Source organism: Nymphaea colorata, chromosome 6 (assembly GCF_008831285.2).
Source record: "Nymphaea colorata isolate Beijing-Zhang1983 chromosome 6, ASM883128v2, whole genome shotgun sequence".
NCBI lineage: Eukaryota > Viridiplantae > Streptophyta > Magnoliopsida > Nymphaeales > Nymphaeaceae > Nymphaea > Nymphaea colorata.
This window is the reverse complement of record NC_045143.1, coordinates 18,730,263-18,757,978: the sequence shown is the minus strand read 5'-3', so window position 1 is coordinate 18,757,978 and position 27,716 is coordinate 18,730,263. Positions and strand designations below refer to the sequence as shown.

The window sequence follows — 27,716 nt, the reverse complement described above, 5'->3', positions numbered from 1 at the left end:
ATCACTTGGAAGCAACTAAACACATTATGCACCATACTCATGCAACTATTGATTTTGGAATATGGTCCAAGTCATCTAGTAATATCACTTTATGTGGTTTTTTTATAGTGATTGCACATGTTCAACAGATAATCGTAAAAACACAAGTGGATACATTTTCATATTTGGGTTCAAAATAGTTGTCTGGAGTTCAAAGAAGCAAGATTCAATGGCTTTATCACCTGAAGAAGATAAATATGCAATTGTTTCTGCAATAGCATATCAAGCCATTGGGATGAGAATACTTTTAAAAGATGTCAAGCTAAGTCAAAATGAACCTATAGAGAACAAAAATTCAACAAACTTTATGGTAAAAAAATCATGTTTTCCATGGAAGAATAAAGCATACAAAGATCAAATATCATTCCACTAGAAATATTGTGTCAAGAGGATTTGTTGCAATTTGATGAACAACTTGCTGATGGCTTTGCTAAGTCATTGTCATTGTGAAAATTTGTCAAATTTAGAGAAAGTTTAAGAGCATATGGGTTGTTGTCTTAAAGGGGAGCAAAGTTGTTAATGATCCACGTATTGAACGTATGAGTTATGGTGTGAGTTAGTGAGAAGGTTATTCTTGATTTGGGGTGAATTAGTTTAGTAATTTCACAAAAAAAACTTATAAAATTACTAATAGTTATTATAATAAGGAGTTTTCATGTTTAAATAAGCATAAATGAATTGTGCAACTCATAGGTAGAAGAACACACTTGGTGGCCTATAAATATGTGACATATTTGTCATATGAGCTATGGAGAGAAATGAAATAATAGCTTCTTGTGTTTGAGTTCATGTGTTTTTAACATTGTATAGCTAGTCATCTCTTCCTTTTGAAAATTCACTTCAACTCAACATACCAACAACGAGTGCTTCTTTACATCTATTGCAAATTTACTCAATTTGAACATATTCTACGGCTTCAATTCAAGAATTTTCTATTGGTGTGATGTTTAGTGCCCTCTGGTGAACTACAGTCCAAAGGTTTTTGTTGTTAGGAGGTAAACATTTTCCAAACTTAAAAGCCAAAGATGTCTGTGAAATTGTTTGTAGGTGCCAAATTGACCAGGCATGGTGGCCAGAGTTGATATGGCATAAACAGTTCCACCCACACGTGTGATGGTTTCTTTATATCGCCATCTGGAACATGTTGTCCACACATTTAGCAGGTTAAAGAAGAAATGAGTTGCTACAGAGAACAAGTGTTTTAGTTGTTTGAAACAGGAAGAAAGCCGCCAACACCTTTTCTTTTCCGCAGGTTGGCAAGAAACACCTCGAATTTGATCGCTAAGAAATTGAAAAACATCGTCTTCCTCACCAAGAGATTGCTAATGAGCTCAAAACATGGTTCCCAGTAGGTTGCAAAAGATGCTGGCAAAATAGGTGTTCGAATGTGGCTTTCCATGAAGTTGTTTGGAGCATACGGGGCTTAAGGAACCGATGCTTAATGACTGAGGCTAATATTAATCTGGAACAAAATAACTCAACCAGCAGGGGTGGAGCCAGAAATTCTTTTTTAAGAGGTACTAACTATATAGTTATCAAATTTTCAATCTTTTTTAAGAGGTACTATCTATATAGTTAACAAATTTTCAGTTAGCCTTGGGACAGTGCCCTGGGTCTCGTGGTGCTGATCCATATAAAGCCACCCAAATCCAATCACTAAAAATAATGTTTTAAGATAAGCTCCTAGGAGCGCACAGAGAGCAACGTATCTCTGCCTCTGTCAAACAGTGTGGGTTGTGGTGTTGGAAGAATGCAGAATCTGGGTGAAGTTTGGTTTTGTTCCAGATGGTTGGCTCTCATGCAACTTGGGAGAAGCATGCATCCAGATAGTCTCTCAGGAGATGAAAGATAATCAGGGTATTGTTTATGTAGTGAAGAGTGCGGAAGGAGAACATTCTGAAATCTCGTCCCATAAAATTTTAGTATGGATAGGATCTTCCCGGAAGACGACCTTCTGGAGGAAGTAAGAGCAGGTTCCCGCCGACTCCTATTAGAGTTAAACTGGCTGATGCATTTGAACAGAATGATTGAAGGAAGGGATCGTCCGCCCAATGGATGTTTGTTGCTGAGCAGATATGTATAGACAATCCTGTTTGGCTTCCCAAGTATACTTACTCGCTCATGGGGGCCTCCAGTTCTTTCTTTCAGCGTTTTTCATTCTTTTCTCTCATTAACGTTCTTTTGTCAGTAATAACGTTCAGGAGGCAAAACCTTCAATGGTTACCTTAAACCGCATTTAAGGAAAGAGGAAAATTCATACCCATGGCTGTTGAAGAGCCAGTATATATATATATATATATATATATATATATATATATATATATATATATATATATATATATATATATATATATATATATATTACTTTTTCTGACAGAGTTCTCTCATGACGACATTTGACGAAATATGGCAACATATCACGTATTCTCTTTCTTTCACAAAAGGTTACCGTGGAACAGTCGAGCAACGTAGATTCGTCTTTTTCTTATTTTGTAGAGTCAACCAAACATGCATATTATAATCTCATAAATTCCACACGCTATGTCACTATCCTGCCATGTCAGTATGTCGCGCACTTTCTTCGTTTCTTCTTAAAAGCATATGGCGCGCATATTTCTTTTTTTCTCTCTTGAATAAGAGAGTTTGACAATTGAAATTTATGTCAAAATTATTTTAAACAAAAAAATGGACATGCTAACCTGTTTATGGTTACTAATTCAGTGAAAAACATGCTTTGGCTTAAGTTATTTTCATTAAAAGTATTTGATCTAGAAGCCGTTTAATTTTTTTATGATACAAAAACACATTTAAAATTTCAAAAATGGTTGGCTTCATAAATGTTTTATATTTTAATACTTTTATATTTTAATACAAAATATGATACAAAATAGCTCATTACTTTAATATTTTAATAGTTATTTTTATATGAAAAGAATTGTTTGCGAGTTTTTTGAAAAGGATGAGGACATAGTGCAAAAGGTAAGGACTTATTTGTTGTTGGCCCAAAAGCTTAGGTGCTCCTTCATAAATCTTTCGAAAAGAATCCCTCCAGCATTTAATCGACTAATTCCGTATCGTTAAATATGGCCCTGCGCTTTTTTTTTTTTTAATCATGTGACAACATATGGCCTGTGCATGGCTGTGGACAGACGACCTTCGTCGTTGGCATGAAACATGATGTGAATTGCAGCAACGTTGTGCGTCCAACTCTCCGCTCTTCCTTCCTTCTTTAATCTCTCATGCATGATTCCATTTTGGATAGATGTTATACATTATAACAGCTTATGCCCAAAACAGTTTCAGCGATGACTGAGAGTTCATGGAAGATTCGCTTTCCCGTCTGAGAAGAATGGTACTGCGATTGGCTGAAATATTCATGGGTATAAGACTGAACAACTGAGAAGTCATGGTTATGTGAAACGCCATAAGACGAGTTCGGCCCTGATCATTTTCCCTCAAGATGGCACAGTCGACATTGGAAAGAAAGAATCCCCAGTCTTTTTTATTTCTTCAGTAGAAGTCAGAAACTAGATTTTGAACTGATCGTTTTCATGGCATGGAGTTCCACCGAAGCTGTCTTCCTCCATCTGTTTTTGCAAGAAAAGAGCTAGGATGGAAAGGGACGGAAATGGGATACTCAGCCACCAGGTTGATGGTAATCATTGAGGCCGTCAACACGAGTACAGGAAAGCGAAAGGACTTGCCTTGTCCGTGTTGAAAGTTCAAATCTGGAAAGCACCCACCCAAGAAGAGTACTGAACTCTGATATAAGATAAGTTGACTACCCACATCTTTGCACATCTTCCAAGTACCAGGTGGGACGTGTTTCTTTCTTTTTCTTCTTCTTCTGCTTCTGCTTCTGCCGCTCCCACTCTCTAGCGTTTCAGAAAGTTTATGCACCGTAAGAGTCGATATGCCATCTCCAGGTAGTTGCTTTACTTGTCATCCCCCACAGTAGAAGCTTAATTGTATGATGATACATAGAAAGTCCTCCCTGTTTTCTGATTGGCTTTCTCTGTATTTGCTTCTTATCAGTTCTCCTCTGCACTACCAGTTTTGACCATGTGTGTCATTGAATACCGGTCAATAATGTATGAAGTTGTTTGGTGGGAGTGATCTAGTAGAGTCTGGCTTGGTTGTTGCGAGTTGTTTCATGTGCTGCTTGATACGTTCTGTTTTTCTGTACCACAGGTCTGAAGTTTGAACCTAATGCCAAAAAGATGGAGTGCTTCAAGGCGAGAAATGGAGCATTAAGTGATATTCCTTCTCAAAATATTGACCTTCACCAGTATCCAGGTGTTGAAACCAGGCTGGTGTGCAATGTGGGTGCTAGCTTCCCAGCCTCATCTCCAGACGATCTCATGAGTCTCATTGATCCAAAACAGAGTAGTACTCGTTCTCACGAATCAATTGAATTCTTGGAAGACCATTTGCCAATTAGAAGTGCCGTTTCCAATTCAATGTTGCATCTGCATTCACCTTATCCGCTCAATTCTAATCAATTTGCATCGCCACAGTTCGTTAGTGAATCCATTGATGACTTTTTGGACTTCAGCCATTGCAGCCCTCAACATGGATACAATCATCGATCCGGTGAATTGTCAGGAAGTTCATTGCAGATGCATTGCTCTCAACTGCTGCAACCGAAAGTGTCTTCTGATATAGGAAATGTTGATGATTCCAAATGTACTGTCTCTTTGAAACCCATGTTGCTCTTGAGTTCATGCTACTGTAACCATCATCCATCAGTAGGCCCTCTTTGTGAGGAATGCCACAGCAACTGTTCCAAATGGAATGACTTACATCTGAACCTGCGGAGACACGACCGCGGCCGATTGGAGAGAAACTTTGTCAACATGCGTTCTCAAGCAAACACGAAGCAGGAGGGACGTGGAGAACTGTTAGAGAGGAGTGAGAACAAGTCACGAGTTGTTCACGACTCCTCTAGCATGAAATTGTCTGGGTTAGTATCTGCTGGAAGCAAAACACGAATGAGTTGGACTCATGAACTTCATGAACGCTTTGTCGAGTTCGTAAATCGCCTCGGTGGCGCTGACAGTAAGTAACAATCATCAGTGTCTTATGTAGAAACAGTTACATGCATTAGTGATCAACACAATTCTCATTGTGTATATACCGCTTGAATGCAGAAGCAACCCCAAAAGGAATTTTGAAGTTGATGAACTCAGACAAGTTGACACTTTTCCAAGTGAAAAGCCACTTACAGGTTTGGATTGATTTTATGTTGTGGTTTCTGCAGTTCTTGAATAACGTGAGCAACTTTATTTAAGAATCCAAGCAACTTTTTCTCATCTGTACAATGCAGAAATATCGAATGGCTAAGGGTCACCCAGGTTCTGCAATTGGTAAACTTTTCATGCTATTTTCTGAATATCTACTGCTCTAGTGTTCCTGGGTTTCTCTATTGAAATTGCAGACTTGTGTCTCAGTTTGCACAGTTGGTCATGACATACGACATTGGTAGCTCTTTGGAGAACACAAAAAATGGCCATCTGGAAATGCAGTGACAGATTATGCATTACTAATTCTATGCATTATTAATTCATTATTGTTGCAAATTTAAGGTGTATCTTCTCAAAATATTTGTTCCCCTAGACAAATAGTAAGACTAGAAGAGGGACTGCCAGGCTAAAAATGCTTTCCTCAGAACCACATAATTCAGGCCAGATCATGGCATGTCTTTAATTAATATTTAATGGATGTGTATACTCACTGCCGTGACTTCTTTCCTTTGGTGACAAAAATAGTGTTTACGATCTTGTGAATTAACTGCTATACTTATGCAATGTCCGTATGATTTGGTTTAGCGGAAGTACATATTCTCGTAGACATTTTGCCTCAGTAAGAACATAAGAGCTTGCGTATATCAACATATATAGACCTCTTAGACGTATCTACCTTGATATTATATATAGAATGATGAGAATAGTTTCAGTCACCACTTTCTCCGGAAAGGTTACTGTACATGTACTGCCTATATAACTTCTCAAGATCAGGTATTTCCTTTTTTGAATGTTTCTTCTACTTTTCCAGATTTGCCCAATTGAACAATCATTTTTCTGGACCTGTTTCTTTGTCGTGATTTGGTGAAAGCGTTATGTATGATTACACCATTAATTTGTTTGCCACTGCATTGTTTTATTCTGCTGAAATCAGTGATCAAGCACATCAACTCTTTTAGGAGGCACCAACACCATCTAACTTCTGCTTCTAAATCAAGACTCTTGTTCCTAAAACTACGATGCCCATCATGGAGGTCTATATTGTTGTTAGTGTTTGAATCAAAACCAGTTTGAATGTTCATTTGATTATTATTTTTCTTGTTTGAAGAAAAAAGAGCTAGACTGTTAGTCAAGATCCATCCCTAGTGAACAGTCAAACCAAGGTGGCAACTTTATTTGTTCATCCGAAGAAGCTATCCTTGTTTTCCACTTTAAGCATCATTTATCATATGTAACATCAATTTTTAACTAATTGCCCTCTCTTATGCGACAATTTAGTGCACTTCAGTTAGGAAGGCACGCCTTCTAAATTATTTATTCAGTCCAAGCTCCATAAAGTCCAAATGCGGATAGCAGCCTATGTGGGTATCTTCCCTGACTGATCTAAGATCTTTAGTTTTCATCAATATGTTTTACCTTTGTTTCTTCTATGAATAAAACATACTATTTTAGCTTTTCAGATTACAAAACCTTCTGACATAATTAATGCACTCATTTTCTGCAGATACACCTGCTACTAGTACTGCGAGTGATGGCATGCTACAAATGAACGTGAAAATGTAATCATCTACTTCTTGGAACAATGGAAATCTCCTGTCTTCTTTGTTAGAAATGCCTGCATATTTTTAGTAAGTCCCATCTAATCCATTCCGACCTATATCATGGTCAATATATAGTGTCAAGCAGATTGCCAAAGCATTGCAACTTCAAATGGATCTTCAGAGGCTACTGCAGGAACAGCTAGAGGTTCTTTTATTTTTATTTTCTTTCCAAACCTTGCATTTCTTCTACTGCTTGTTCCAACTTCCAACCAGCAACACACTCTCCAATCTTCGTCTTGTTTTGTACATTCAGGTGCAGGCAAAACTACAACTCCAAATTGAGGATCACGGGAAGTGGCTTGAGAAATTATTTGAGGAGCACCAGAAGTGCAGTAGGAGGCTATTTGGAAGCCCAGAGAAGGATGTTGCTGGTTCAGATGAACAGTCAGATGTCATTGTGGATGCCGGGGAATCAAGAAAAGATGGTCCGCTACATTTTCAGTCTATAGAAACAATCAGCAATCTAAAGAGCAGCATGCATGGAGAAAGTACAAGCGAAGATCTGTAGACTCAATTTCTCATATTTCATGAGACCATTGTTTCCATAATATCTGTTGGTCCAAGTCATTTTATTCAGCACTATTTCATATGGCTTTCTTCATTTCTAGCAGGAGAAACTTATGCTTTAAACGACATGGCCCTTGTCATCCATTTCTGTAATGATTAAGTTGTCGTCATTTCTTAACTTTCTATTTCCTGCAAGGTTTTTCCACTGTGCTAATTCTGGAAAAAACCTTAATTGTGATCATAACTTCAGTTAACTAGAGAAAGTTGGAGAATGTTTTTAAATGAAGGCATATCGCCGAAAAATGCATAAAGAGAAATTCAGTTTGAGTAATGAGTTTTCAGTAAAAACAAAAGAAAAAGCTCAATTTTATTGTGGTTCAGTACTCTATACCTACATCCATCCACAATATTTCTCACATGCTATATGAGGGACGCACTATCACCATCATTAATAATACAAATTTGTTACTATTGCTCAAGCATTTTAGGGCACACATTATAATGAATAATGTCATTGGCCTTTAAATATGATGCTACATTTTCACCATTAAATTCCCTTCCATCTGCATCAAACTAATTTTTAATCATAGCATGGAGTTCACAAAATATCTTCAATAAGTCTGATTTGTTTTTTAACGGATAGAACCACATAAATCTCCTACATTCATCCACAAAAAACAGCATGATACTGGAACTTTTTATCAGAAATAATTGGTGTTGGCCCCCCCATAGATCATAGTAAATTCTTTCAAAAAGAACTAGATAATTTTCTTTAATATGAAGGAAAGGGAGTCAACTCATCTTTCCATTGACAACTCTCACAGATATGCATGAGAGAATTTTTAGAAGAAATATCAATCTTATTTTGCTTCTATAAGAAACTTATTACTTGAGAGTGAGTATGGCCTAACCTCTCATGCCACATACTCCAATCTACATACTTGATTCGGCTCAGAAAGAGAGCATGATGTCCTTCACATTGTTGCTTACTTGATCCTTTATGACAAAGCCATTAGCATCAAACCTAACACAATATGACATATCTGATGTTAACTGACTAATAGAGAGGAGGTTCTTTTTTATCTAGGACAACCAGAACATTGTTTAGACTGAGAGTTTGATGACCAGTAGAGATCTTGGTCATTCCAGCATGAGTAATGGCAAGCTTTTCACCATTTCCAACCATCACTTTTTCATTTCCATGAAATTTCTACATATAATAGAGATTACATGGATTGTCTATGATATGCTTTGATGGTTCTGTGCCCGGGAACTAAGTTTGGTCTTGACCATCACAGTCTTTAAAGCGGCAAGGGCCTTTGGAACATCTTTAGCTTGAAATTCTTGATTGAATCTGTGTTAACAATTCAAAGTCACAAGATTTGGCTTGTTGCAAATTCAGCACACCATTTTGCTTATTGTGATTATTGTAGGTGTAACAACTGACCCACTCCTGAGCTCGGGCCCCTGGTCCGACGGATCCCAACCCGCCCCCTAGCAGTTTCGGCTCCAAACCTAAAAAGGCTAGGAACCAGGACAATCTTCTCATTAATGACCCCCTTTATAAACCATTGAAGATTCCTCACAATCTTTGATACGGGACTAAACATTTGGGGCATTACAATCCACCCCCCTTAAGGCACACGCGTCCACGCATGTGAGACCCCAGGTCCGAGTGTTGAAACTGCTCTGATACCACTGTAACAACCCGACCCACTCCTGAGCTCGGACCCCTGGTTTGATGGATCACAACCCGCCCCCTAGCGGTCTCGGTTCCAATCCTAAAAAGGTTAGGAACCAGGATAATCATCTCATTAATGACCTTCCTTTATAGGTCCTTGAAGATCCCTCACATTCTTCAATACAGGACTAAACTTTTGGGGTGTTACAATCCACCTCCCTTAAGGCACACGCGTTCGCGTGTGTGGGACCCCAGGTCCGAGTGTTGAAACTGCTCTGATACCACTGTAATAACCCGACCCACTCCTGAGCTCGGGCCCCTAGTTCGACGGATCCCAACCCGCCCCCTAGAAGTTTCGGTTCCAATCCTAAAAAGGCTAGGAACCAGGACAATCTTCTCATCAATGACCCCCTTATAAACCCTTGAAGATTCCTCACAATCTTCGATACGGGACTAAACATTTGGGGCATTACAGTAGGTGTAGTATTGCTGATCATTATTTCATTGTAAAGCAAAGTCTGAGTGGTGGTTGAGCCTCTTCAGCACATGGTCACATGTGCCTGCAATAAAGCAACAACTTCTATATACTACATGATGGAGACCTTGTGAACATGGAGGTGTCAAATGCCACATAACCACTACCCAGGCCATTTAATAACAAAAAACTTTGTTTTGAACATAAAATGACTTCTCTATGGCAGCCAACTTTTCACATATAGTATTGACCTTTCTTATGTATTGGGTTATAGATAGGTCTTGTTTTTTATGAAGTTATAATTGTTGGCACACAAGAATTCGTGTTCTCTTGATTCATGTGCAAAGGCAGTAATAAGAGCATCCACGACCTCTTTTGAAGTCTCTAGGCTAACAACTAAACCAAGAACCTCTTCCGATAGAGTTCTAGTGATCCAGCCCCTCAATAGACAAACTGATGTCTTCCATTCAACAAAATCATCATTCTCAACTAAATCATTATTCCTTTTTTTTTATTCAACAGGTTTGGTATGGTTCCCATTAATAAAACCACACATATTCTAACTTTCCATCAGGCCAAGGAGTTCAATCTTCCATAATAGGAAGTTCAATTGATTCAGCTTTAATGAAACAAAATTTGTCACATTAAGATTATAGGGGTAAGGATACTTATCTTTCTAGTTAGCTTGTATGTTCTAGTGGTTGATCGAGATGCTTCCTTAGAAGGTAGACGTCTGCTCCAAGTCACCATAGAAGATAGCATGCATGTCCTTAAGATCATTACTCTGATACCTTAGAAACAAAAAGAGAAACTCAATTTTAACGTGTGTTATGTACCTCTAGCTTGCATGATGGTGGTTTCGGTGGCTTCGTGAATATTGATTATTTCCTCATTTTTTATTTTTCCCTTATTATTAACATTCAGCAAGCACAAAAATCGAACATTTGTTGATTGAACAAGTTGGTGGAGACTTGGAATGAAACTTTTGTTGGTCAAGCAAACAATTTAAGAAGTAATTGTTACAAATTGAAGGACTTGGAGATTAGAATTGATAAACAATATAGAAAGAGCAAGCTGGCGTGCGGGTGATTTTGTTAAAGATAAGTTGGAATGGGCAACACATGATCTTGGTGATAAATTAGAGCTGAAAAGTGACAAAGTTGCTAAAAATAAGGCTACAGTTGAGGATAAGGAAGATGCTAAAGATTTGCTAGTTACCGAAAATCAATATCATAAGTCACTTCTTAAATCAATGAGATAAATATGTTGTAACCAAAAAAAAAATCAACCACCATAAACTTTACATTGTAGATGATCTTCTCATGCACAAAGATGAACAATCACCGAACATGTAACTTGGCATCTCTCACCCTTATTTTCTCTTCATTTCTTTTCTTGTTATGGTATCAAAGCACTAAGATCCTACCTCATAACTATGCAGTGTAAGCTAAGAGCACCTATTCATATCCCTATAATTTAAATGTTGTACACTTTGTCTCTATCAAATTGAATGAGGCGAATTTTTTGTTACGAAAAATCAAGTCCTTAAACATATTGCAAGTCAAGACATGTCCAGATTCATTAGGGGAGAATAACCATCCCTTATGGATAAAATTCAGATCACCAAAGATGATGAAACTATGGAAAAAAAAAATCCAAAGTTCATGACATAGAAGAAATCTAATCATCTGGTATGCTCATTGAGGAGGTGCTAACAATGGCTGTTGTCATAGAACCTTCTAAGGAGGAATGGGATGCCCTTCTTACTCAATTTTCTCATACATCTTGGGAAAGGGAAATGGTTCTCATGCAACATTGAAAATTCATGGAAAAGAGATTCATCTATGGCCAAACATATTAGATCCTTTAAATCAATTTGTGATGAGCTTGCAGCCGTGGGCAAGCTAGTCACAGACCTCACAAAGGTCTTTTGCATGTTGAATGAGTTAGGACTGGAGTATGAATCATTAAAGACAGCTATGCTGACCACCATTTCCATCATATGTTGAGGTTGTTGCCTTTTACAAAGTCACACCACTATGAAAAACCTGTTGCATGAGACCTTAAATCAGTAGGCCCCATTTGTTAATCAATATAATACCGACAACAATTTCACAGAATTTAGTAGAAATTTAACTCCAGAGACCAAGCTTTCATCCAAGCTACTCAGTCTAGTAATCAGAACAAAGGAAAAAATTCTGAGCAAGGAAATTCCAATTAGTATAAAGAAAAGGGAGTAACATGACAAATTTGTGAGAAAATGAATCACATCACCTGCAATTGTTGGCATCATTTTAATCAAGCCTTTCACGCTGGCATCACTTAACATCGCTAATGGGCAGAACCAACACTAGTTCCTAGAAACCAGAGCATCAGCCTATGTTACTTCCATTCCAGGTAACCAACAGACTCTCTTAAATCACTGTGGAACTAATAAGATCTTGGTCAGAAATGGTGAAAAACTAGAAATTACTTGTATTAGGATAGCATGTACATGATACATCTCTTACTCTTGATAATGTTTTGGTTGCGCCAAAGATCAATAAGAACTTGATATCCATTAGTCAATTAACAATATATTTGCCTTAGATTTTAGAGTTTATGGTGGATGACAAGATGAATAGGAAGATAGTGGTAGCAGGCAGTAGAAATGATGGACTTTATTCTTTTGATACTAAAGTTTGTGGCTTCATTTCATATGTCAACCAGCATGCAGCTTTATTTTCTAGTAAGTTTTGGTCATAAAGTAAGGCATGGCATCAATGCCTAAGCCATCCTCACGTTCAGATGGTGGATTATCTAGCAAGTAGAAATAGTATTATGGTGAATAAAGAAAAAAAATATCTGTTTGTTCCAGTTGCAAACTAGCTATGATGTGTTACTTGCTATATTTATCAATTAAAGAACATTGTGAAATTTTTTTGAAACAAGCGATTGTGATTTATGGGGACCAACAGCTGTTCTTTCTATGCAAAAAAATTTGTATTATGCCATATTTGTTGATGAAGCTACAAGATTTGTTTGATTATATCCACGTCGCTATACATTTATTTTCTATCAAGTCTGTGGATTTCATAAATTTGTTGAAAGACAATTTGACAAGAAAACTTAAAATCTTTCAATTAGATTGAGGAGAAGAATTTTCTAGTCAGCTGTTAAAAAATTATTTTAGAAATAATCAATTTGACATATTAAAAATCATGTGCCAATATTGCTGCCTAGAATGGTATGACCAAACTGCATCCTTGAACTATTGTTGAATAGGAGCTTACCATGCTTTTCCATGCCCATATTTCCTTAAAATATTAGGTGGATGTCTTTCCCATTACTGCATAGTTAATCAATCGACTTCCTAATAAAAATGAAATCTCCATTTGAGAATGTATTTGCTAAAAGACCAAATTATATTTGTGGCCTCCCGATTTTTAAAAGCTGGTGCTTCCAATACTAAAGAGACTAAACTCATCACAAGTTTGAGCCACGCTCTCTCCCATATGTATTTCTTGGATATAGATCCATTCGTAAGGTCTATTGGTGTCTTTATCATCCTATAGGAAGAGTTTATATTTCCCGACATGTGGTCTTTGATTAGATATGTGTCCCATTTTTAAAGCCAAGAACATTAGTCTTTCCTATATAAATGACTCAAAAGGTGGTCACTATCTAGGATTGCATGAACCTCCTTCCAATGTCTACAATGATGATTGCATAAATCATAATGGAGCTCAAAATACTGTTCAAAAAAATGATGACTTGCTACCCATCACTCAAATTCATGGAAGAGATTACACTGATCTTGAAAATTCTCAACTTCATAGTGACAATGTCACCACAGATGTTAAGTTGTTCCACAAGTGGCACCTAGATCGACCACCAAGTTTATATTGCAACAATATGTCTATGCTTCAAGTTTCTGTCAAACTAGTTTTTAACTCATGGATGCAACATGTCTAGCTGGATTATCATTTTCCTAGAGAAAAAGTTGCCTTGGCACAATTAACAACTCAGTTTGTTTCATTGGCGCAACTTGTAGATATTTTCAATGCTCTCATAGCATGTTTGAGAATCTCAGAGGCAAATTAAGACTTTCGGCCTACCACCATCTAGTTGGAGGAGTGATAATAAAAAACACATGAAGAGCAAGCTGGCATGTAGTGAATTTATTAAAGTTAAGCTGGAGCTGGCAACACATGATCGTGGTGATTATCTGGAGTTGGCAAAGACTACCATTGAGGATAATGGACACCCTAAAGATGTGCTGGTTACAAAAATCATTATAACAGTTACTCCTTAAATCAAGAAGGTAAAGACGTTGTAACAAAAATAAGTAAAGTTAATTGACCACTATAGCCCTTACATTGGTGTCTCTCTCCCTTATTTCTCTTCATTTATTTTTTTGTTACAAATATGTTTCGCCTTTCATGCCAAGCATTCTTGTGATCATAGTTTTTGGACATTAAGTAATTAGATCGGATTCACATATATTATTTTCAACCAAAGCCTTTTGTGAGACCCAAAGGTTCATTGGAACAGTGGAGAAGTTGTCACTATCATGCAGATCTCATAATTCAAAATATATGTTGTGGTTGCCATTCCTTGTGCAAGCTGATGGTAAACACGTAGAACTTCTTATTCATGGTGTCAGGCTAAAATTTCACCACTTGAAGTTGCTTGCCTTCTCCTATCCCCAAGATTCAGGGTTGCATCACAACTAGTGCACCACTTCCTCCCTAATAGCATAATATCACTAAAAAAAACACATTTTCAATGATGTTAAGATAGCAAATCATCAGTAAAAGTTTAACATATGGTGACGCAAAGCGCAACATCAGATGTAATTGACATATACTGACATATGTCAAAATTTTAGTACAATTTTTATTGACGTGTATGTCAATAAATGTTTGGTATATTCTACGATGAAAATGGGAGTGTCACATTAATCAACATATATTGATGTCGTGTGCATATGTTAGTGAAAAATTTGCTATAGTATATTTCGTCTGACATGTTTGGGGATGTGCTTTCTCAAGTAATTGGAGAGGATAAATATGGTAGAGTCTACACAATGGTGGTTGGTGTTAGTGCCTCACAATTTTTTTATGATGGTCCAAGCAAAACTGAGCTTCTCCAATGAAATAAACAACTGACGAACAAAGTATTTATTCTAAAATGGAAAATCTTGGAGATTGGTGAAGAGATGACAACTTTGAGTCTCAACTACATCAAATCTTGAATGTTGCAGCATCAGGTCCATTCAGTTAAGTCATACACAATTTGCATGATTTAATTTGTTATTCTATTAAATAGTTTCAGCTTTGTGACATATTGTTCATTTCTATGCAGGTTTGACCAGCCCTCGATTCGATTAATGTGCACTAGATCTTTTTTTTGTGTATTTTATTATGAAAACTTAAATGTGAAACTAAACTATCAAGTATATTGTAAATTTGATGTGTGCACTTTAGTAGTGTCTTTAACTATTTTACAGTTTTAATATTGTTGATCGTGTTGAACACTACTTGATTAGGAATTAACTCTTGCATGTTGTGTATTATTCTTTTCCTTTAAGTTGGACTCTATTTTGCTTTGCAAATTGTAGTTTTCATGACATGTGGCTTCTATGATGGCATTTGATGGTGCAACAGAAGTTGATGGTGAGACTGTATGTAGTAATTTATATATTATGAACTTTTGTGAATTAACTTATTAGTCATGTTACTTATGTAAATCTCTTCTTCATATACAGGCTCTTAATGCTAGCTGAAGAGAAATATTAACATCGAGATGAACAAGTTCAATCCAATCAAATCATGTAGGCATATTGGAAAACATGTTCAATCCAATCAAAGGATGTAGGTGGAAGCAAAGGATGCAGGCGGAGAAGAACTTGTGCATATGTCAATAGTTCTCATCTTTATATGTTGTTTTATATGTATCCAAATTTGGAAAGTTGTAATACATAATATGTTATTAAAAAATTAACATGAACATTTACTGATGTCTTGAAGCATAAAAAAACATCATTTATTGACGTTAATATTTTGTTAGTATAACATATGTTAATGATGCAGGCAGAGTGTCAAACTGAAAACATCGAAAACGAAGAATTTAATGATGAAATGTTCATCAGTATAACTTGTTTTTCATAACATATGGCAGGAATTACTGACAAGTTTTGAGTCAGCAACGGTCAGACATTTACTGGCGTGTGTGGGAACAACAGAAAACGTTTCAGTGGCGACATCTTCTATGATGCATAGTTTCAAGTCAGGTGTTACGTCAGAAAAACTTTTACTGATGATGTTTTCATTTATACTAACATTTTTTTGCGTCAGTATAAATAGGTTTTTTGTAGTTAGTGTGTGTGTGTGTGTGTGTGTGTGTGTGTGTGTGTATAGACACACACATTGTGTCAAGCTCGTACCCTGGCACTCCATTGAGCTCTGATTCGTTGTTGTTGAAGAGATACATTATATTGAGCATAATGACCAGATCAGTCTTCCAAATCAAGTAAAATCAAGTAACAGTGCAACAGCAATAATTGTTGAAGGGAACAGCAACTGCAGCACAATTGTTGTAGTTTGCATTTGTAGACATGTGTGCTTGTGTTCTCTACTTCATTGAAAGAGTAAAAATTACCTAAGAACAAGTTTCCATTTTTGTCTCATTTCTTTATGGCATTAGAGCACCAGTCATTCTCAATGCTGAATTTTTCTACGGCCCAATTCATGCATGCGCCCACCACTGGCCATTTTCAATTAGGAAGTGTATTATTCCCTACTTTAAAGGCCTTCTTGATCACGGCAGCCCGCATATTCTTGCCTAAATAATCTCGATTTGTTCACATTTCTTGATGCTGATTGTGCTGGGTGTTCAACAACCTACCATAGTAACTCAGTATTTTTTGTATATTTGTAGACATGCATGCAGTCTTACTCACCACTTGACGGAAAGAATAAATAAACTTTTTGTTACTTGTTCTAATTCTGAGAACAAATTTCCATTTCTATGTCATATTTTTTTACATAGTTCGACTTATACTCCAGCAAGGATTTTGGTATAGGTTATAGATATGGAGAAATAATTTTGATACTGTTCGTGCGCAATAGTGACCGTTGTTGTCATCCTAGTTCCTGATCTATCATCTCAGCTGATGAAGAGTGAGAACTTGATACAAGCCTGCCCAAAAAACTGGATCTTGCCCAATCAAAGGAGAAAAGAATAGTGGGTTCTCATGGTGTTAACCCCCAAAAATTTGATAGCGCGTGCCATTGATGGAGACTTTTGCCTGCTTTGCCAAAGAGAGAGAGAGAATATAAAGAAAGAAAAACAAGGAGAAAGAGAGGGTGGTTAAGGGATGGAGTAAAATGAGAGGTATATATATATATATATATATATATAAGGTGGAGAGAGAGAGAGAGAGAGAGATTCCAATAAGTAGAAAAAGTAGGTCCACAGAGAGAGAGAAAGAGAAAGATTTCTTATTCATAAGAAATTGTAAAAGTATACAAAATAATGAGTCCCTCCCTTCATTACAAGAGACCCTTCATAGACCACCCCTCACAAATGACTTACCCCAAAAAAGGCCAAACGACTTGTCATAATCCAAACTATCTGGATTTGCCATTTGCCATGGCCTTTGTCAAGACTGTATCAGCTCAATTTTTGCTTCTGCAATGTCTTGGCCTCAAGACTGGTCAAGAAACTCTCCTTTTGTTATGCATCAAATTGCATACTGCACCAATAGGGTTGGCCATCGGGCCGGGCTGACACCTGTAACAGAGCCCAGGTTTGACCCGACACTCGAAGCCCTGGCCCGATTTGGTATTAAGAAATATATGTTTTAATATAAAATAATATATAAATACAATTAATCATGATAAAATCTTATAATTATATTAAAAATCAATAAAAATAATATTAAAAAGTCTTATTGGACCGAACCAGGCTTAGTTGGGCCCATCCATCCGGGCCGGCCTTGTGCCTTTTTTTTGAGGCCCGAGTCGGGTTGAGTACCGGATGAGTACCCGACCCAATGCCCAGCCTTATGCACCACCCAACGTCCCAAACCCATTGACTCTCATATTTGTTAGATTTAATTTAGCTCTTAAAAGCACCACCTCCACTTTTGTACCAAATCCAACACATCTCTCTCCATTAGGTTCTCCAATATCGAGAGGTGAAGGAGGCACACTCAAGTTGGCGCTTGTTGCTTAAAACTTTTTCCCCACAAGTGTAGGACTTTTAGTCTCCACTTCTATCTTCTCTTGAGTATCCCGTGTTCCACTTTTTTTTGCCTAAGATTCTTTAAATCAACATCATATTCTTCCAAACAAGAACCACCAAACAATGTAGTCCTCTACAATCATACATTCAGGATCACCATGGCATAAGCAACTGGTACGTTTCAGCACATGTTGACACAAGAAAGAAGAATTGCTGAGATACTGCTGCACCTTGCTGTTATCAAATTTCGAAAAGTCCATCGTTGCGCTTGCCTTAAACTCCATCTGGTCATAATCTTGGTGGCATGCTGATTTGGAGTTGGTGCGTCACCAAATGGCCTGCATCAATGTGGCGATCGTCATCTCTTCAATCAGATCTTGGGATCCAGACTTTTTGGGTGGCATCATGTCCAGGGGCCGAACCAAAGGGGGCACCGGCAAGGGCCTTGGTCCCCTACCCCATCAAAAAATAATAATTTGCATGCAAATTAAAAAAAAAAATTGTTTATTTTGTATAAAATTTTAAAAAATTATATTTCAGCCTTGTTAAAACTTAAAAGTTTGAAACTATAATTCTGATTTATTGAAATAATAAAAAATCTTAAAAAAAAAAAGGATAAAAACGGATTTTAAAAAGTAAAAAATGCCTAAAATGTTCACTTCCTTTATAAAAAATTTCAGAAATGCCCCTACCCTCCTTTGATATATAATTTGTTGGATCAATATGCTCTTGGGAGGGCAAGCGAGGAGGAGAAGGGAGAGAGAGAAAAAGAGGTTGAGGGATGAGAAAAACTATCACGCTCCCAACTTAGTTCTCTATCATCTCTAGAATCTCTCCTTTTATCTTCAATTTTTTTCTTTTTTTCCTTAAGTCGAAGTTTCACCCGATCCGTTCCAGACTATTTGCATGCGACTTGTGCGTTGTGGCTACCCTTGTGTGATCGGTAAATATCAGACCACTTAAGACCTCTTAAATTTGTGTTAAAAAGTGTTTAAACCAAAATGTGAACCTTCTAGTGTATTTATAAACAGTAATTTAATGTAATTCATGTTTTAGTTTAAGTCATTCTTGTAAGAAAATTTGATCTTTATACTATGGAAGTTTTTATGTTATAAGAGCCGTTTATTTTTTAAAGAAAATGATTCACTTGATACATGTTTCTCACCAAAACATTCTTAAGATTATGTCGATAAGGTTAGATTGTGAAAAAAAATATTTTCACAATGAAATTTAATGGATGTGTATATTTGTATATATATAGATTTAGTTCAAAATCCGAATTCGGATTCAGATATGAATGTAAAAATCGGATTTTGGGTTTGGATTTGGATATGACTTTACTTTATTCGCATTTGAATCCAAATACATGAATATCCGAATAGTGAATGTAGTTAAGGATATATCCAATTCGAATATGGAAGATTATAATTAAAAGCCCTAATTCATTAAAAATTAAGGTTTGGATTCGATACAATGGATTTTGTACCTCCCTTTTGCATCTAAATCTGAATCCAAGTTAAAAATGGATCCATATCTATTGTATTTGAACCTGCCTTCAGGATAAATTAGATCATAGTTGGACCTAGATTCGGTTGTGATTAATCCCATTCGGGTCTGAATCTGATCACAGTCCCTAGGTCATAATCAGTAATGACAGACTGTGCTGAGACTAGCGCGCTTGGGTCTTGGTTTGTGTTATAGTGCATAGCGGTCAGGGACGTCTTCTACGGAGCGGCCGAAGAGAGAATGAAAAGGAAAAACTAACGAGCAAATTAGAAACAAAAAAATGGCCGTAAGATATATCCTTTTCCTCCGAATTAAGAGCCAAACCCGATCAGTCGTCGTACTTATTTTTGCTGCCATTTAAGCCAACTAATCCAATTTAGGTTGGTTGTCAGATAAACTCAAACCATATGTCCTCACACCTATATTTTTTTCTAGGCACTGTCATCACAAAGATATTTGAGGCGCAAATTTCAGATCTTGCTAAACTTCCCATTATATTTGTTTCTGTTTGTCAAGAAATGATGCGTCCAACTTGGTCATCCTGGGTAACTCTGCTCAAAGCCACAGCACTCAATGCATTAGATGCCAATAGATCCAGCAAACTATACATGCCAAACATGACATAGAAACCATGAAAACCTAGATTTCCCTTATGTGCGTTGGTGCTGGATTCCGGCACCGGATTCCGGCAAATCACAGGCCGGTTCTTATCAAATCAATTTAGCAACTTAAGACATTGACATTTGAAGAGAAACGGTTCAACATAGTCTTTTAAGTAAAACCTTCCAGGATCCTAAATGGATCCCCGAAACCAGCTTGCCCAAGACTCGCTGTCTCTACCCAGCTGCAACCAGGCTTCTTGCGAATTCCCTTTTCCTTCATGACTTTCCTCACATCCTCTACCTCCTCCCACTTGCCAGCAGCTGCATGCATATTAGACATGGTCACAAAGCCTGCAGCAGCCTTGCCAGTCCCCATCTCCCCCACCACTTCCTTCACCAACTTCTCTGCCAAGTCATTTCTTCCATGAATCCTGCAACCTCCCAGGAATGCACCCATAACAGACTCAGTAACTTGCATAGGCATACTCATGACCAGCTCGCATGCCTCAGTGAGCTTCCCAGCCCGGCATAAGAGGTCGACGATGCAAGCATAATGCTCCGGGTTGATTTCGATATCACAATTATCTCTCATAAGCCTGAATACTTTCAGTCCTTCATCAACCAACCCACAATGGCTGCAGGAAGAAAGGAGATTAGTAAATGTCACCTGGCTTGGCTCTAACCCCGCTTTCAACATCTGTTCAAACAACATCAATGAATCCTCTACCCTGCCATGCTTGCCGTAGCACCCGATCATGGCGTTCCAGCAAGCAACAGTTTTTGCGGGCAGTTGATCAAACACTTTCCGTGCCTCGGAAAGTCGTCCACATTTCGCATACATGTCAATGAGTGCTGTGCCTACATGGATGTTCCTATCCAACCCTTGCCTGTATATGACGCAATGAAGCTGCTTGCCACTGCACAACATCCCCATGGCTCCACATGCAGGAAGCACACTTGCAGCCGTGATAGCATTCAGTTTCAATCCCAAGGACACCATTTCGCGCAGCAGTTTCAGTGCCAGAGCTCCCATTCCATTCCTGTTGAAACCAACAATCATGGCGTTCCATGTAACCACATCCGGCGCAACACCTTCCTTCTTCATACGGTTGAAGAAGTCAAGTGCTTCTCCACAGTCACCATTCTCAGCATGAGCAGCAACCATAGCATTCCATGTGAACTCGTTAGGCTCCGCTCCTTCCCTTTTCATCCTATCAAACAGTTGCCCTGATTCATGAAGCAGGCCGGCTTGGGCATACCCACAGACAATGATGGTCCAAGTGGCGACATCTCTTTGAGGCATTTCATCAAATACTCGACGTGCAGAGTAGAGGTCCCTACATTTAGCATACATGTCAACCAACGCATTTGCTACAGACACTATACACTCAAAACCTCTAGTCATGATGCTACAATGGAGTTGTTTGCCTTTCTCAACATCCATGACGCCAATTACGGCCTTCAGAACTGAAGGGAATGTGTACTTATTTGGGAATACATCAGCCTTCTGCATCATGGAAAACCACCCAAGCGCATCCCTGCACTCCCCATGGAACGCACAGCCCAATATCATCCAATTCCAAGCGAAGACACTTGGACTTCTTATCCGCTCGAAGACGAGCTCTGCGTGCTGAACACAACCACAACAAGCGTACATTCCCACAAGCTTGGAAGCCAGAACTCCAACATCCGTGGTAAGTCGCGTCGTGAGTATTTGGGCATGGATCTGTTTCCCTTGGCGAAGAGCCTTCGATCTCGTGCACTCCTCCAATTGAAATGAAAGATAATCTGTGCAACGCCTGAGCCCAAGCGGCGATCCTACAGAAAGCCTTCCGCCATGGCGCATCTTAATTGCATGCAGGGAGGTGTCGGGTTGTATCCGCTCATCCAGGAACTCGAACGAGATGTAGACCCACTAACCACTATTCCCCTCACGGTGGAAAATCGGAAATGCATTTAATAGGCTTCCACTGCGTGGCGGCACTTTCTTCTTATCAGGCTCTTCTTCCTTGCTTTCAGTGAGAAGAGGAAGTTCGCCCAGTAAATGTTAAAAGAGTACAAGTTTCACACATGCACATTCTAGATGCCTACTGAAACAAATAATGCTCACGATTCACGTATATAACCGCTTATCTGTGACATAATAACTCCATGGAAGAAAATTCCTTTTAGAAACAAATAAAAATTCAGATTCACTGTTGAATTCCGAAGCAAAACAAAACAAACATGATAATCACCTCAATCATCGGCATTTCCTTACATCATTGAATAAAGGGTTGGATGGAATATCGAACCCTTATAACAAGGCAACTTTCTAGTCTACCCATAGGCAATCAAAGTTTCACAAAAGCCTCCCATGGCACCCCCCACAAAAGAACACTTTATCATGCACGTTCACAACTCAGCTTCAGAATCAACCGTCGTGCAAGAAAAAATTTAACTCATGATTTACAGCTTCTGCTTCCTGGTATCAGGGTTGCTGACCGCCTTTCCCTGAATTTGGTCCCAGAATTAACCAGAACTGCCGAAAAGATACCATATGAGAAGATTACCAGTTTTCCAACTGTAACAAACAAGTCGAAAAATAAATGCAGTTGAAAGAACGTTACCTCCTTGGCACGGTCTGCAAGATGATGGTAAGAAAACAATTTGTCGTCAGTGCTTTCCTGCATAGAAGTGATAAGAACCAACTCCTGGTGACGTTACAGCAGGCAACGTGAATTGTGTGCCTTTTCCAGCCATTGACGCATATGCAACTTGTGATACTTGCGAGTAATCCGTTGCAGTATTAGCATAATTTGTGGGAAAGGAAGCTACAGGCTGAGGCTGTTGGTACGCAGCATATCCAATGGGTGCAGTGCCAATAACATGAGTTGTCCCAGGTTTTGTGTACCCAGCAGGGAATGAAATAGCAACTGGAACCATAGCTGCGGGTAGTTGTGTGGGGCCGAACTTGTTCTTCTGACTGTCTGCAAACTTCACAGTGATGAGTTTCCCCTGGAAACAGATATCCAACAGCCATATGAAAGGTTCATGTTCAAGAAGGAAACCATAAGGACAGAAAACTGCACAAACAGAAACTGGACAAACTGCCTTACATCGAGAATCTTATTTGGGTCATCAATGGCCTTTTTAGCAGCTTCTGCTGTCTTGTATGTAATGAAACCAAACCCACTAAAAACAAAAAAAAAACTTATTATACTAGAATAAAAAATGTAAATTTTCATGGTCAAATCATTGCAACTTGGAAGAGGTCACGATCTACCGTGATTTATTGGTCTCTTTATCATAGGCAACGGAACCTTCTTCTATGTCCCCATGCCTGGCAAAAAAATTTAGTAATGTTTCACTTGTGGTTTCCAGAGATAAGCCTCCAATGTACAGCTTTCTTTGTGCTTGATCAACTGGTGCAGAGCCACTATTTAAACCTTCACATGCTAGGTTGCAAACCGCCATGCGGCCCTGAAATTCCCATGAAAAAGGCAGCCAAGCAGTTAAAACCCACTTGACAACAGTCGCAATAAGGTGCTTGGGAAGAAAAGGTAAGATAATAAAGGAACTAAAGAACCATTGTCAATCACGAGGAACAACAAATGAAAGCTATCTGCAAGTTCCAATCTTATGAGAAACAGAAAGCATCACTTGGATCGACCAACAATTAGAAAGAACTTTTGAAGAAGTAAGGCCTGCTGGTTGAGCAAAGAGGCTGTTGAAAAGAAGGATATGATGAATTGAAAGTTGCAGCAAGGTGAAAGGTCACTGAAAAGGTTCTGACAACCTTTTTTCCTTACATCTATCAATTTGCTAGGCTCTCTCAATGCCCTCTGAGCTGATTCCATATCACGATACGTAATAAATCCATATCCTCGCGATTTTCCAGTAGCCTTGTCTATGATAACAGCTCCTTCTTCGATTTCCCCATGTACTCCAAAAGCCTGGATTACATAGCATCCAATTTTAGCATGCTTGAACTGCCAGTGACTTTCAGAATGTTTAGAAACATTATTCTACACACATTCTATGAGAAATTTCATCAATAGTGAACTTAAAAATTGTCAAATATTACCTCTCTCTACCTACGGTTAGAATTTAGAAATGGGTTCAAAAATATTTAGGTAAGTGCCATAACACACCCAACAATCAAGCAACACACTCACAGCACACAAGGTTTCCGAAGTAGTTTCCCATGCCAATCCACGCACAAAAAGCTTTCTGTGAACAGGATCTGCACTTGCAGCACTTCTAATGCCCTCTGCAACTGAAGGATTTTGGGACCCACTGTATGGTTCAACATGCACACATGCAAATGCACACAGCAGTCATCAGGACAAACATTCATGCACCAATCAAGACCAAAAAATGGAAAAAAAACTGTTAAACGCATTCAACCTGTTGATTTTAATTTTTAAGAAAACAACGTTCATGGAAATTGGATGGGTAAGGTTGGACAATGTACAAACAATTCCCTCCTGGTAATTACCATATCAAATAGCACTGACAAAGAGAAGTGTTATAATGCAAAGCCAAAGTCCCAGCATCAAAACAAACAAAGTTCCAGCATCAAAAAGGGCATGTTTCTGTCTTGCCTCTAGCAGAAGAACCAAAAGAAACCTGCTGAAGCAAATACCCTGACCGCAGGTCAAGAAATGATTATTCCTACCTCTCATTATCTATTGATAGAATATCCCAGTAAATTCAATAACAAAAAACACAAAAGTGCCACATCGAATAAAACAGTTTTTACCTGCATAACTTAACAGTGTAGAGAAATAACATGCATGAATTTGCCAAATGTAAAGATTGACCACAAATACAACTTGCCACTTAATACGCTGTATTATATAGCAAAATATAGAATATAACTAAGAATAAAAATCCTATCCGTAGCTGAGTTCTTTTCCATTTACCTTTCCATAAATCAGCAAGTGCCATAACCAGGAAAATAGACTTCCATGTAACTTTATATTAGAGAGAATCACATGCAAGCCTTTGCCAAATGAAACAGCCATTCCCAACAAAGGACCACCCAATTGACATATATAGCAGAGTATCAAGTACTTTTTGGGTACAAAGGGAAGATCTGTTCTTTTGTCACAGATAAAGACAAACAAAAAAAGGGTTTTGGAGTGTCTTTCCTTGTCCCTCTCTGGGACGCAAGACCCACTTCGAAGGGTGAAGACTATAAGAACAGAAAACCTAATATATAGTTGGCATGCTCACATTTTTTCGCTTATAATACCCAGCTTGCAGTTTATTTCCAAGTTTCCAACATTGTTTCATATTGAAATGACAAGTCTCATGCATTAAAGGATTTCAGCCCTCCCCAGTTTTGTCACTGGATCATTAAACTGCATCGTCGACCCCTTGTAAATCGTCTCCCAATATAGTGCACATTCATTCTGGCCATTATAGGACATTTTCATTTTTCCCTTTATGTGGTCTACAGCATCACAAAAGAACCCCATCACATGGTGGGCTTCTCATTGGTTTCGACCATACCCAGGGTTACAGCAGATAGTCTCATCACCATCAACGAAGCTTCAGTCTGTTGTTTGTAACTTTGTCACACCAATGCACTGTCATGTCCTTAGGTACTCAGCATTAATTCATATTTTTGATGTAATGGAACTTTCATGTGCTTTCCAGACATACATACCTATATGTGACCGTAATTTTATAGACAAGGGAGGGAACACATACACCTGTAGGCTTCAGATGCCACCTATTTTGTGACTATGATATCAGAGTATAAAATCACACAAATATCCAGAATCACGTTACGAACTTCAGCAAATTTTTCACTAAAAACAACTTTTTGAAACTATAAAATTACAGAATATAAAATCACAAATATACTGAGCATCTTGTTACAAGCTTCTGCAATACTTCGATGCAATATTCCATAAAAAGCAAAATCAGAAATTTAAACATACCCCCATGTGAATAACTATATAAAGGTAAAATGATACTACCATGTTACAGCAATAAACTCATACACGTGTAACCAAAGAGACCTAAAGTTGTTGTTTTCTAAGGAGAGATGCTTATGGGTGTTTCAACTTCCCCCCGAGTAGATGCTTATAGCAAAAGATGGAATCTTCATCAATTATAGTAAAATATAAATTAGATAACTAAAGCGAGAGTTCCTTATGGCTAACCAAATCTACTGAAGACCTTTGTGTTTTCCTCGTTATTTTGCAATAATAATCCATCAATTTCAGCGTTTTAAGCAGGGGCATTCTATGACAGTTATACATTCTATGACTGTTATATTGTCATCTCTATTGAAGGATCCAGTTAGGCCACGGAAGCTGATAAACAGAGGATGGGCTAAAAATACAAATCAAATAAACTAATAAATAAATAAAGAGCAACTGTTGCGGTTAACCAACTATTTTTTTATTACATTACTTTTCTACGGTGTTTCAAGCTCAGTCCAAAAGAGGGAGAAAAAAGGCTTCAGGCATTTCATCTGCAGAGTCTGTACAGCAATAACTTGCGTCTGGTTGTTGCTGGAGTCCACAATAATGCTCATTCCCGTTCCATACTTTACTGGTTATCTACCTTATTTGCATTCAGGATATTTGTTCAAGAAATTCGCCGTTTCTACTTGAACCCCTTTTGACCCCAAAAGAATTAGGGGAAAAAAACTGCAACCACTGAAAAGAAGAGCGCGTGGTCGTGGAGTATGAAGAAAGAACCAAAAAACTGATCATTATCAGCAAAGAGAAAAAAAAAATGCATACCAACAAAGCACCCCATAATGCATCAAGACAAACAAAGGCAAGGACATGAAATTGAGCAAATGAATAGTTATAAAGCAAGAAAAAAAGAATCAGCAAAAAGATAGACAGTCCAACAGACCAAAATGAGGAGGGTTATCTAAGAAACCAACCAAAATACACATGAACAGAGAGGCAAAAAGAAAACAGGACGCGGGTATGAACCATAACGACACACTTCGCGAAGAAGAAAAACCAACAAACAAGACGCCTTCCTCAAAGTGAAGAACGCACAATATTCATCAAAACAAAGAAAACCAACCAATTAATTTCACTAAACCCCACGAAACTAAAGGAAGGAAAGAAGAAGAAAGAAAGAAAGAAAGAAAGAAAGAAGAAGCAGGGAACAAGTGAAGCCGCTGCCACTCACAACTTGATTAACAGATCAACGAGCTGCTCCTTCTTGAGGGGTTCAAGGAGGAGCCGCAGCTCCTCGGGGGAGTCTGCACTGCCAACGGGATACATGTCCACCACCGCCTCCCCTTCGATCTTGCGCTTCTTCAGATCGTCCATTCCCTTTGGCCAACGCCTAGCTGCTTCGAATTTAGGCCGGCACGAGGCTGCCCGGCCTGACCAAACAACGCCTTTTCTCGTGCGTTCTTCCTGTCTTGGCAACGTGCCCCGCACACGTTTTTTTTTTTTTTAAAGAGGTGCCCCCCCCCCCCACTTGCCTTGCCTATTTACTTTTTTCCGTCCATTTTCTTCTCATTATAAAATATATTTTTATGTCTATTTGTGAAAAACAATTATTCCAAATTCCGAATTTGAATGCTCGACAGCCTTAAAGGCTTCCAGCTTTGTGTCTATCACAATCCTCCACAACGGTAGCCCCTCAACCACTATCCCTTGCTAGAACAACACCTATGAGCTAGCATTTGTTTGATTAACAAAGTTTTTACTCATCTGCACTCCTATTAAGCCATATCATGCTCGATATTTAAGACTGCAGAGTCAAGCCAGCTCCAGCATAGCTCTAACTCACTCGTTAAAACGCAACTCAAACTCAACTTGTTTATAAACAAGTCAAGCTTAAATTCAAATGTATGCTTGA

At 38.2% G+C, this 27,716-nt stretch overlaps 2 protein-coding genes across 2 annotated transcripts; both read right to left on the bottom strand.

Annotated features, from left to right (window-relative positions):
• Nucleotides 1-20,052: 20,052 nt before the first annotated feature.
• LOC116256731 (pentatricopeptide repeat-containing protein At5g59600-like) lies at nt 20,053-21,729 on the bottom strand. The gene has a single exon (XM_031633190.2). The coding sequence runs from the start codon at nt 21,727-21,729 to the stop codon at nt 20,053-20,055; it is 1,677 nt and encodes a 558-aa protein (XP_031489050.1).
• Nucleotides 21,730-22,037: 308 nt separating this feature from the next.
• LOC116256732 (UBP1-associated protein 2C-like) lies at nt 22,038-27,289 on the bottom strand. Its single transcript, XM_031633192.2, has 7 exons — nt 27,036-27,289; nt 24,041-24,161; nt 23,675-23,818; nt 23,149-23,345; nt 22,982-23,057; nt 22,493-22,880; nt 22,038-22,404 (listed from the first exon to the last, which is right to left on the bottom strand). The coding sequence occupies exons 1-6, from the start codon at nt 27,176-27,178 to the stop codon at nt 22,539-22,541; spliced, it is 1,023 nt and encodes a 340-aa protein (XP_031489052.1). The 5' UTR covers nt 27,179-27,289; the 3' UTR covers nt 22,038-22,404; nt 22,493-22,538.
• Between the last annotated feature and the right edge of the window lie 427 nt (nt 27,290-27,716).

Bases quoted from the DNA above. Each gene is read 5' to 3' on its own strand.
- LOC116256731 (XM_031633190.2), bottom strand. From the start codon at position 21,729: ATGCGCCATGGCGGAAGGCTTTCTGTAGGATCGCCGCTTGGGCTCAGG.
- LOC116256732 (XM_031633192.2), bottom strand. From the start codon at position 27,178: ATGGACGATCTGAAGAAGCGCAAGATCGAAGGGGAGGCGGTGGTGGAC. The intron at 23,819-24,040 runs GTGAGTGTGTTG...TATGTAATCCAG, and splicing joins CTTCGGAAACCTTGTGTGCT to GCTTTTGGAGTACATGGGGA. The intron at 22,881-22,981 runs GTAAGGCAGTTT...ATCTGTTTCCAG, and splicing joins ACCCAAATAAGATTCTCGAT to GGGAAACTCATCACTGTGAA.